The following is a 12,971-nucleotide window of genomic DNA, read 5'->3' as shown; positions in this document are numbered from 1 at the left end:
AGTGAGTCTTTTGGGTTTCTTTTTTTCAGTGCAGAATTAAATTTTTTAAAACAAAACACACATTGAAACTTCTACAGGTCTTTGGCAGAAAAACTTCTACCTAACTAGATGTAAATTTTGACACAGTAAGGACTTGAGCACAAAGAACTAAATGTGACTCATTTGATAGTATCTTCATTTTATTGCAAAGCCAAAATGTAGGTTTTTCACTTATTTCTAGGCATTTAGATTCACTGTGATAGATAGCAAACATGGCCACCCATTATTCTTCCTTTCTATGTCCACCAGCATTAACAGCACTTAATTGTTTCCCCCTTCAGGAGATAGTTTATTTATCCACTTCCTGAACTTGTGCCAGCTCCTGACTCACTCTGGCTAACACAATAGCAGCAAAAATGATAGAGTCTTGAGAAGAATTTTACATCAGGGTTTGTCCTTTTGTTTGTATTCGAACTCCATCATCAATATGTGCACAAGCACTGGAGTCACCATATGGAGAAAGCACCCAGCTGAGTCCAATAAGAACCATCCAGTCCCAGCCAATTTACCTCCTGACCAGAGATGCAGTAAGTAAACCTAAACAAGATCAATTGATCAGGGTACAGATTTTAAAAAACAAACAAAAAAAAAACCAAAAAACAAACCACCCAGCTGAGGCTAGACCGAGAGCTAGCCTGCAATTAATAAGTAAATGACAGGTTGTCTTAAACCACCAAGTTTGGGGTGGTATTTGAGAGAGCAATCGATAACTGATACACTTGGCTCTAATTTTTTACTGTTTACAGAACATTTACTACATCATTAAACAACTGATTTATATGGGAGCATCACTGTGGGGAAAATATAATCAAACTATCAGCATTTCCACAATGATCATTATTCTACAAGATGTCCTTTTCTGCAGATTCTTCTAACTATGTAATAAAAGCCTAGAGGAAATTTCAGAGGATAGATAACAATGAAAATGGAATCTTAACAGTTATTCTACATAAAAATGTAGAGATCACATCCTGAAAGTACACTGTATATTTTTTATTTAGCTTTCTCAGACAACATATGAGCTGAGGATTCCTTAAAACCCAAATATTAGTGATTATGCCCTAATAAATTATTTGGGTGTTTTTTTTTAATCTACCTAGCAACTTAAAATGGTAAAATAACAAGAAACTTCAGCTGTCCAAATATCCTATATTTCCAGAAACTATGTTTAGTTTCAAAGATCTGACTGGCTGGCTGGCTGACTAAACAAAGTGTCTCTTAGAACATATCAGCAATGAATACCACCAAAAAGGCTGAAGATTATTATAGTATGGTTTATATGTTTTGATTTGGCTAGCTCATATCACAACAGTGTTGATAGGCTAGTAATATATATGTAAGAGATGAATCTTCTCAAGCAAAAGTTGAAGAACATATTGTTGCATCATAATTTGGCTGGATTTTGTCCCTGGTTTCTAGAATGGAGCTGTGCTCCTCACGTTTATGCAAATGAGATTATTCAGGATGGGCCCTCTACACAATATAAGGATAGGGTCTGGCCATGTGGGAAATATGAACCAGGTAATTAGAGGGTTGGTGCTCTGAGCCATAGATATTAGCTTAACCTTTCAACCTGAGGTCGGAGTATGAAGTCAGGGCAGGGAGAAAGTCAGGGCTGAAAACTGAGTTCAATCAGGTGGCAAAGGACTCAGTCATTTCTAGTAATGACCCCCAATAAAATCTCCGGGTACCCAGAGCTTGAGTGAGTTCCCCTGATGGTAATATACACTAATGTGCTGAAAGGGTGACATGTTCCAAGGATACAGAAGCATTGTATTTGAGACCCTCTTAGACCTGATCCTACGCATCTCTACATTTGGCTAGTCCTGTCTGTATCCTTTATAGTAAGATGATAATCATAAGAATAGTGCTTTCCTGAGTTCTGTCAGTGGTTCTAGGAAATACCAAAACTAAGGATAGTGGGAATTTGTAGCCAGTTGGTCAGAAGTGGGGATGGCCTGGCACCCCTGGAGATTGTAGCTGAGGGAAGTGCTGTGTAGGACTATATCCCTAACCTGTAAAATGTGACCTGACTCCAGGGAGTGTCAGATTTGCACTGCACATGGGAAAAGCAATACCAAACACACACATAAAAAAAAAAAAAAAAAGCAGTGAGTGAGTTAATAGACATTAGAAGTGATGGTCAGAATTGGGAATAATCACAACAGCAGTCACCCATGGAGTCCAAAATGAGGGGAAAAAAAAGATGTTATCAAAGGTAAAAAAAAAAATAGAGAGTAGAAAAATTGATAGGGACAACAGACAGGGGGCTAGCAAGTTAGGATGGCATGCAACATGCACACATAATAATCTGGGGAGTCATTCATTCATTTAACAACTATCTATTAACTACCTGCTACATGTAAGGCACTGTATCAGGTACAAAGGATACTGCGGTAAATAAGAAAAATATGCTTCCCCCAAGAAGTTTAGATCTAGAGAAGATAAAATTACAAAACTAACTCTAATTGTTGTTACGCTACAAAGAATAAGCATTTAGATGAATAAGGGCTTAATAAACAGACATAAAGATCAGTAAAAAGCTAAATCTAAAGTCTTAAGATCTATATACTTCATTTCTACTTGCAATTAAACACAATATTGTACACATTGATAAGAAAGTAAATAATGAACATTTTAAAGGTTTTTATTTCCTTAATAACAAGAGATTCAGATTACTTACCTTACCTTCCACTAAAAATAGCCCATTCCTGGTTAAGTATTTCATAAACATTCCCTACATCTGTTTCTCAAATTTAGGCATTTTAAAGTTATTCACTTCCTTGAAACTAACAAAAAATATTTCTAAGCACTAACAACAAAAAACAAAAAACTTCAACCAAGAAGGTACCATCAGGTATGCCTAGGTGGCTCAGCAGTTTAGCGCCTGCCTTCGGCCCAGGGCAGGATCCTGGAGTCCGGGATTGAGTCCCGCATTGGGCTCCCTGCATGGAGCCTACTTCTCTCTCTGTGTGTCTCATGAATAAATAAATAAAATATTTTTAAAAAAAAGAATAAGCATCAAGATGTCCAGATGCTGATTTCTAGTAAATGTTACTAATGACCAGATTTGAAATTTTTAGAAAAGACATTAATTATGAAGTTTTTAAATATACGATTCCTTAAAAATTCTTTCCAAACAGTAGCCAATTGGATAACTAGAGCTTCTTACCTGTATTCATCTAACTGTACCAGAAATCGTACAATATCGTGATGAGCTTTCAGTACAAGCAGTTCAGTGTAGGGGTTCTGGGTTTGTTCTTCACCTATTGTCTGTAAAGGAGATTTCTTATGTTGAAAAAAAAAAAAAAAAGAAAGAGATCAAATGACTTATGATAAAAGACCATACGAAATAAAACTGCACAGTATACATCTAAGAATACAAGACTTAAAATGCCATAAGGTACCACATTCTAATACTAGATAGTATTTTCCCTAAAGCAACTAAGTGCCATCTTAACATACATTTCTTTTTTTTTTTAACATACATTTCTCTTACTACAAATCCACATTATAAATTTTTTCCTCTTTGTTAGAATTGATCTAAATATCCTTAAACTCAGATCATCATTCTTCAGATTGTTAACTAAGAACAATGAAAAGGAGGGAAAATCTCATTCTTGCCATAAATTTTAGTATTTTCAAGTCACCATAAATTTATGAAAAGGGTTAATTTTATGTTAGGAAATTATAACTCATTAAACCTGACCTAAAAAAAAAAGTATCAATGGGCCAATCCAATACAGTATTTTAGAATGAGTGTTTCTCCATTAAAATTTGACAGAAACAAAACTGCAGGTCAAAGGGGCAAATATAGACTAAAACAGTGCTGAAACCAGGATAGGCACTCAATACATGATTGCTGACTGAATAAATGAAGGAATGAAATCCTTCAGGGTCGATAAATTCAATAAATTTGAGTTTTGGACAATAATACTGATAAAGATAATTGCTAACATTTATAGCGAATTAGGTCACAGCCCATATGCCAGACAGTGTGCAAAGCACATATGGCATATAATTCAGTCAACTGTTCTGTAAGGTAGGTGTTATTAACCCCATTTCTGCAGTCAAGCCCAGTACTATTTCATGATAAAACCTTTGTTCTTAACCTCTGAACTACAATTTCTCAAACCTTGCCACTACTGAGATTTTGTAAGTTACTTCTTTGCTGCTGATCTCCCCCATCCTGAAATCAAAAACGTCTCCAAAGATAGCCAAGTGTGCCCTAGGGCAAAATCATTCCAGCACAGAATACTGCTTAAACCACCAGCAGTTCTTGTATAAATGAAGGGAAGTCACTGGTTCTGACAAAGTACAATTCACAATGGTTAAAGTGAAGTACTGTGACATGAAAAATGTGTAACTTAACACACGTTTTCCCCCCAAAAAAAATCGCCCCCAAAGCAGTGGGTGCTTATTTATCCCAGCTCACTTCTAGCGGTGGTTCTGATGAGAAAAGCAAAAGTGAGACATTTGAAAACTATTTACTGCTTCCCTTAAGTAAAATTTTACTAGGCATAGCAGAATTAATGAAATTATATGATCAATCAAATAATCGGGTTAATATAGAACTACCACGTCACACGCGTAATTTTCTACAGCTATTCCACAGTGTCTAAGATTTCAGCCTGTCCAAAACGAACAGGATTTGAAATGTTTTTTAATAGTATGAGGAAGTTAAAAGTGAGAAGTAAGGCTGCTGGCTCACACCACCACCAAGTTTTTATTTTTAACAATCGAAAGGACTATTTCCTATGAGAAATAAAAGGGATTCCGAGTACAAATTCTCGGTGGCATATGAAATAAACTCCAGACCTGAGTCCTTTTAAGATTCCAAGATTATTTTAGTCGCAATATTTCGAATGTAAATTAGTCAATCCAATTATTCCGGCCCAAAAGAAAGCGTGACTATGACACCAAAAATAGGAGTTAATCACAAAATTATTTTCTTGAATTTGAAGCAAATTATTTATTTTAAAAAATGATTCTTTTTGTTCTTGGATAATCAAACAGATTTTCTATTCCTCGAGCAAGCGTCAGTTGATGTCAGAAGTGACGCCAAGCCTAGAAAACCTTCACCACAAAGTTGCAGTCACCGCTGGTTCCTACCAAGTCAGACACGGCGCTAGAAGGGAAGCTGCAACGAGCCCCGAGCCCAGCGCCGCGGCCGCTCAGTGAGTCCTTCGGGTGGCCCCGCCCCCCGCCGCGCAGGCCCCGCCCCCGGGCGTCCAGCCGCCCCCCGCCGCGCAGCCCCCGCCCACGCGCAGGCCCCGCCTCCCGCCGTCCCCCGCCGCGCAGGCCCCGCCCCCGGGCGTCCAGCCGCCCCCCCCACGCGCAGCCCCCCGCGCCGCAGGCCCCGCCCCCAGCCCCGGGCGTCCCGCCGCGTCCCGCCGCCTCCCGCCGCGCAGCCCCCGCCCACGCGCAGGCCCCGCCTCCCGCCGTCCCCCGCCGCGCAGGCCCCGCCCCCGGGCGTCCAGCCGCCCCCCCCGCGCGCAGCCCCCCGCGCCGCAGGCCCCGCCCCCAGCCCCGGGCGTCCTGCCGCCTCCCGCCGCCTCCCGCCGCGCGGGGCTCATACCGGAGCGGGGCTCGGCCTCTGCGGGGACAGGCGGCGTAGTCTGGGGCTTACCTCGGCCAGTCCCTGAGGTTCTCGGCCTCCCCCGATCAGCCATCGCAACATCCGGGCGGCGACCTCGACGCGCTGGGCCCGGGCCCCGGTCAGCGCGAGCTCCGCGCCTGACTCGGCGTCCTCCTACCGCCTGGGCAACAGCGCGATGGACACGCAAATACGTGCCGCCCGCTCTGCCCCGGAACGGTTAAGTACAGGGCAGAGCCCCCAGCAGAGAAAGACTTTTGTCCCCAAGGCGCTGCCGTACCCCGCCACTGAGGCTTGGGGAGCAGGGCCGGGACGCGAGCAGCCGAGACCGAGAGTGGCGCCCAGTGAGCAGGCGCGGGCCCCGCCGAGCTGCGCTCGCGCCCCCCGCTGGACGTGTGCAGCACAGCACTGGCCGGAGAGCCGTGGTGTCCTCCCTGCCCCCGCCCCCGGTCGGGTTCCTAAAGCCCCGACCAGAGAAGGTGACGGTCGATGTCGTGCGCACGCACTAAGGCAGCGGCGTGCAGGGACGCCAGCACACACCTGACCGACACTGCGCCGTAGTAGCCGAGGTACTGTGCTAAGTGAGGCTCTGCGCGCATTCTCATGGTGACCCGTACTTTGTGGTCTCTACCTTATAAACAACGACAACAAACACAGAAACCCCAAAGCTCTGAAAGTTAGTGTAAGGCTCACAGCTTGTAAGTGACTATACTGAGAATGGGATACGATCTCCACGCTCAAAACTACTGCTCTTGACTGTGATGTCTAGCCCAGAATCTCCCTAAATAACAGAAAGCGCCTTATGTCCTCTATTGTGACTACTAGATCGTCTCAAGCAGTCAGGGGGTTGTGGTCCTCACGCTGACTGCCTATCAGAATAACAGGTAGTTTTTTGAAAATACATATTCTTGGCTTCCACTCCTGACTTGTTAAAGCAATATCTGTGGTTAAAACATAGGAAATAGGGTTTGGGGAAAGTTCTTCAGATGGTTCTGATGAGTAGAGAGGTTTCAGTATCACTGGTATACGGACTACTTACACTTAAATCTGTAGAAGTTCATATATGTATTTGCGTATGTGATTATTAGGTTTAAATGAGGATCCTAGCAGTAAATTCTTAGACACAGAACACAGAACTTACCACAATTGTGCCACCCAATACATTAGTTCAACAAACATGTGTTGCAGAGGTGCAAAAAAAGAAAAAATAAAATTCATGCTCTCTAGGATCAAGGCAAAAATGTGCTGAACACCACTAATAAAGGGCCATGCACTCTACATAAAGGTATGTTAGTTAAGAGGCAGCTGCTCAATCTAAATGCCAATCCCTAGAGAACTGGGATCTCCTGTGATTAATCTTTGTATTCGTTTTAAGTGCACCTGACAAAGGAACAGTCCCAAGGGTCAGGAAAATGTTGCCTTTGGTATGCTAGCCCTAAAATATAGTCTGCAATTTGGACAGACTGAGGACATGCAACTGAGGACAGGCCAAAATAGAGACTGGCTAGCCCGTGGAAAAGGGGGACTCCTCTTAAGTGAAAACAAAACCCAGGCACACCAGGATTTGGGTCCTGGTAGGTCAATTTTCAAGTGAGACAACATGGTTGCCCAGGTAGCCTACATTTTATCCTTCTGATTTTCCACATTCTTTGGGGGGGGTATTCCCATTGCCTCATTAATCTGATCTAAGAAACACTCTTCTGGTCTCTAAAGCACCGGCCCAGAGGTGAAGACCTCCTCCCTTGGTTCCTTTCAGGACAACTGAGGAAGAACTTTATAAAAGATTATATGAGAGTGATCTCAGAGAATCCAGAGGAGTAGGAAGCACCAGGAATCCCTCTCTCTACTTACATTAACAACTGGCAGAAAGTGTATTGATGGGGTGCATGGGTGGCTCAGTTGGTTAAGCAGGGACCTTCGGCTTGGGTCATGATTCCACAGTCCTGGAAGTGACTGCCATGTCAGGCTCCCTGCTTCTCCCTCTCCCCTGCTGGTGCTCTCTTGCAAGCTCTCTCTCTGTCTCAAATAAATCAATACAATCTTAAAAAAAAAAAAAAGAAAGAAACTATTAATTATTTTGGAGTTCTAATTATTTAAAAGCTTGCAGCTTTGGAGGAAATCTTGCCTAGCAGAGAGTCTGGCCACCACTGTTTCAACCCCTATTGACTGCAGCTGCTTCCAGAGAGCATTTGAAGGATGCTTGCCCTTCCTTGCCCTTTTCCTTGTTTTGGGAGCCAGACATTTAAGGACTAGGATATTCAAAAGCAAAGAAATATATAAAGGAATTTAGAAAGCCATGATCACACATGCTCAAGGAAAGACACTGGCTCAAAAAGACCTGAGGAGACCTTGAGCCTTCAACTCAGACTAATCCCCAACATGGAGATACCCTTTAACAATCAAAAAAATAAAAACAGAAAAACAAACAGAAAATTTTGGGGAAAGAGGAAAATCTGATTCCCAGAGTTAACACATTAAAAGATTCAAATGTCCAGTTTTCAAGGAACAAAAAAAATCCCAGGCATACAATGAAAAAGAAATCACATCCCATTCAAAGGAACAAAATTAACTGACAGGCATTGACCCGAAAGAAACCCCAACACTGAGTTTACTAGACAAAGACTTTTTTAAGACTGTCTTTTTTAAAGAGGCTCAAAGCAATAAAGGAAGACAGAGACAAAGGGAAAAAATGCATGAACAGAATAGCAATACGTTATAAAAAGGAAAAGAAATAATTCTGAGGCTGAAAGTTACAATCAATAACTGAAATGAAATGAAATGAAAAATTCACTGGCGGGGTTCAAAAGCAGATTTGAGAAGACAGAAAAAAGAAGCAGTGAAGATAGTATAACTGAACAGAAGCAAAAATATATATATACATATATAAAGACAGGTGAACAGAAACTAAGTGACCTGAGGAATACCATCAAACTGATCAGCATATGAATTGTGGGAATCCTAGAAGGCAAGGAAAGAAAAGACACAATACGAGAAGAAATAATGGCTGAAAATGGCCCAATTTTGATGAAAGGCATCAATCTACAAATCCAAGAAACTTGATGATCTCCAAGTATACGCATATAATGGAAAACTATTCCGCAATAAAAAGGAATGGAATTTTTGTATTCCTATAACATGACATACTTTGAAAACATTACACTAAATGAAATAATCCAGACATAGAAGGAAAATATTGTTAGGATTCCACTTAAATGTAGTACTTGGAATAGGCAAATTCATATATAGAGAAAGTAGAATAGAGGGTACCAGGGACTAGGAGGAAGAGATAAATGAGAGTTACTGTTTAATAGGTAAAGAGTTTATATTGAGGATGATAAAATTTTGGATATAGATAATGGTGATGATTACACAACATTGTGAATGTATGTAATGCCACTGAATTATACACTTACAAATGGCTAAGATGATAAATATTATGTATATTTTACCACAAAAGACAAATAGAATAATGGAACAGAGTTCAGAAAGATTACCATTTATATGGGGAAACCAATTTTTTTACAAAGATATAAAGGCAGTCAGAGGAGAAATAGTAGTCTTTACAGTAAAGAGTGCTTGACATTCATACCCAAATAAGTGAACTTCAATCTGTATCTCACTCCATATCCAAAATTCAAGATGGATTATAGACATAAATATAAAGCCTCAAACTATAAAACTTCAAAATAAAGCAAAGAAAAAAATCTTTGTGACCTTGCATTGGGCAAAGAGTTCTTAGATATAATCTCAAAAGTACAAATATTTTTTAAAAGCTAGATTGCATTTCATCAAATTAGCATTTCTGCTCCTTAAAAAACACTTGTAAGAGAATGAAAAGATAAGCAACAAACCAGGGTAAATATTTGTAAATCATTATCTAATAAAGGGCTTATAGCCAGTATATTCTCAAAACATAGCAGGGGTCTAGTTCTAGGTAAAATGGAATAAACACACAATACCTCTTTCTCCTGAAATAAACACTGTAAAAACCTAGACTGAAAGGATAACGCAGCTACTTGAATATCAGGTAGTACAGCTACCCGAGATAAAAGTAGGATGGGGAAGAAAGCTATAATTCATGCACCACCAAGTCTGCATTTCTTTTACCTCCACTCTCTCTCCAGCCTGAATCCAAAGGAGCCTCAAATCTGTGTGAAAACATTGTCATGCAGACAGAGAAAGATGCAGGAGAATCCCCCTATTTCTGGCTAAAGGAATCAGAAAACAAACAGACTTAAAGTTCAGAGAAATCTTGTAGGTAATTCATGGAGGTGGGAGAGTTTGACTCATTTTGTCCAATCTTTCACGTCACAGACTCTGAGATCTACCATGGGGATGGTGGCAGCAGCAACAGTGGCTCCCAATAGGAGACAAATGGTACAAGACAGAACAATTGTGGAAGTAGGTGGTTTCTGACCAGAGATCCAAACAGAAATCTCAAAACCTGAAAGTACTATAGAGATAGTGGAAAGGGAAAACAACTCCATAAAGTTTTGTGTGAACTCCGGGCTCACTTCTCTCACCTGAATATGAACTGCTCTTATCCTAATTAGCATAGTAAAGACACTGAGAACTAAGGTAACAATTTCACTTGGGTCCAAGACTAATTTACTGGGTAGCACATACGGGACAAATTCAAATAACAGTGGAAAACTTTAAAACTGAATCAACAGTGGAATTACAGTCACAGAGGAAGGTTGGAACTTGTGCCTGAATCAAGCCAGGTAAACTAAAAACAAACAACAAAAAAACCCAACATTTTCTTTTTTTTTTTTTAATTAATTTTTTTAAAGATTTTATTTATTCATGATATTCATTTATTTAATCATGATAATTCATGATTATTTATTCATGAGAGAGAGGCAGAGACACAGGCAGAGGGAGAAGCAGGCTCCCTGCTGGGAGCCCGACATGGGACTCGATCCTGGGACTCTGGGATTGCGCCGTGGGCCAAAGGCACGCGCTAAACCGCTGAGCCACCCAGGGATCCCCAACCCAACATTTTCTATAGGAGTTAAATAAAACTTTCTTAGTGTCATATTCCAAAGGTCCAGAAATACAATCCCAAATTACCTGACATATGAAGAAATACACAAATCTCAGCTCACATGGGAAAACACAATAAACAGATGCCAATGACAAGATGACACAGATGTTGAAATTATCTGACAAAACCTTTAAAGAGCTACTATACAACTTCAAATGGCAACTGTGAACATTTTCCGCAGAAATAAAACAAACCATCCTAAAATTCATAGGGAACCCAAATAGCCAAAGTGATACTGAGAAGGAAAAACAAAGCTGGAGGCATTACACTTCCTGACTTCAAACTATCTAAGAAAGTTAGAGTAATTAAAACTGATTGGCACTAGCATAAAAACAAACACACAGACCAACGTACCAAAATTGAGAGCCCAGAAGTAGACCCTCCCATATAAAGTCAACCAGTATTTGACAAGGGAACCAAAAATAGTTAATGGAGAAAGGAAATCTACTCCATAACTGGTGCTGGGAAAACTGAATAACCACATGCAAAAGAATGAATCTGGACTCCTATCTAATACTATTCACAAAAGTTACCTTGAAAGGAATTATAGTCTTAAACGTTAAGACCTGAAATCACAAAATTCCTAAAAGAAAAGAGAAAAAGCTCCTTGACATTAGTTGTGGTAATGATTTTTTTGGATATGACTCCAAAAATACAAGCAATACTAACAAAAATGAGATTACATCAAACTAAAAAGCTTCTGCATAGCAAAAAAAAAAAAAAAAAAAAAAACCAGCAAAATGCAGCAATTTATGGAATGGGATAAAATATTTGCAAATCATCGGATAAGGGGTTAACATCCAAAATACATAAGGAACTCCTACAACTCAACTACAAAAAAAAAAAAAAAAAAAAAACTGATTTAAAAATGGGCAGAGGACCTGAATAGATATTTCTCTGAAGAAGACATACAAATGGATAACAGGTACATGAAAAGATTCTCAAAATCACTAATTTGCAGAGAAATGCAAATCAATCCCACAATGAGATGTCATTTCACACTATCAAAACGTCAAGAAATAACAAGTGTTGGTGAAGATGTAGGAAAAAGAAAACATTGAATACTGTTGGTAGGCATATAAATTGGTGCAGCTACTATGGACACAGTATGGAAGTTCCTCAAAAAATTAAAACAAAACAAAACAAAACAAAACTACCATGTGATCCAGCAATCCCACTTCAGGGTATACAGCCAAAGGAAATGAAATCTTTATCCTGAAGAGGTATTTGCACCCGTATGTTCATTGTAGCATTATGCACAATAGCCAAGACATGGAAACAACCTAAATGTCTATCCAAATATGATTAAAAAAGAAATGTAACACACACACACTGGACTATTAATCAACCATGAGAAAGCAGGAAATCTTTCCATTTGTGACAACATGTTAGAATCCTGAGGGTATTATGCTACCTGAAATGAGACAGGGACAAATACCATATGATCTCACTTATATAGGGAATTTTTTAAAGCCGAATTCACAAAAAGAGTGGAATAGTGGTTGTCAGGGACTTGGGGAAAATAGGGAGATGCTGGCCAAAGGGTGCAAACTGCCAGTTATAAGATGAGTAAGTTCTGGGGATCTATGTGTAGCATGGTAAACTACAGTTATCAATATTTTGTTATATACTTAAAGCTGCTAAGTCATAGATCTTAAATGTTCTCATCACACACACACACACACACACACACACACACAAATAGTTATATCAGGTGTTAGGCTGATAACTAACCTTACTGTGGGAGTCATTTTGCAATATATACATGTATCAAATCATCACATTATACACTTTAAAGTATGCTATATGTCATTATATCTCAATAAAGGTGGGAGGAAAACATCACCGAAGTGTGGAAAGGTTAAAAAAAAGTTCATTTGTATTTTGTGAACATAAAACCATGTACATACATGAAGTCAAACTCTACTAAGGGCTTATAATGAAAAACAGAAAGGCGCTGTCCCACCCACTCCCAGTCCTAGTGCTGCTTCCACGGCTGTAGCTACTTCTTTTTCAATTTACCTATATGTATTTCTGAAAATATGCATATACAGCTATCTCTTGCTTATTTTTGCTCGCTTTGCATCATTTTGAGATCTTTGATTAAATGTAAACCTTCACCATTAACCTTCACAGTAAATATTCCTCACTTCACTACGGCAACCGTAGTTTTCACCATTCTCTCAACATAAGTATAACAAATTTTGGGTAAAATCAATATCCAGTATTAACAATCAGGGCTATAACATTTGACTAAAAATGTTACTACTGAGTCAAGTAGAGTAACAG

At 39.8% G+C, this 12,971-nt stretch overlaps 1 protein-coding gene across 2 annotated transcripts in view; it reads right to left on the bottom strand.

The window, feature by feature from the left end:
- The window catches only part of WDR41 (WD repeat domain 41), a 44,019-nt gene extending 38,013 nt beyond the window's left edge, over nucleotides 1-6,006 (bottom strand). The window contains exons 1-2 of one of the 2 annotated variants that reach the window (XM_025998269.2): nucleotides 5,669-6,006; nucleotides 3,212-3,327 (exon numbers count right to left, since the gene is read on the bottom strand). In XM_025998269.2, the coding sequence (XP_025854054.2) occupies nucleotides 3,212-3,327; nucleotides 5,669-5,719 (167 nt within the window). In that variant the 5' untranslated portion in view covers nucleotides 5,720-6,006. The remainder of the gene's footprint in view (nucleotides 1-3,211; nucleotides 3,328-5,668) is intronic. The other variant, XM_025998270.2, reaches the window with a different exon arrangement.
- Between the last annotated feature and the right edge of the window lie 6,965 nt (nucleotides 6,007-12,971).

This window comes from Vulpes vulpes, chromosome 14 (assembly GCF_048418805.1).
Source record: "Vulpes vulpes isolate BD-2025 chromosome 14, VulVul3, whole genome shotgun sequence".
Classification (NCBI taxonomy): Eukaryota; Metazoa; Chordata; class Mammalia; order Carnivora; family Canidae; genus Vulpes; species Vulpes vulpes.
This window is presented reverse-complemented; position numbering and strand designations above follow the sequence as displayed.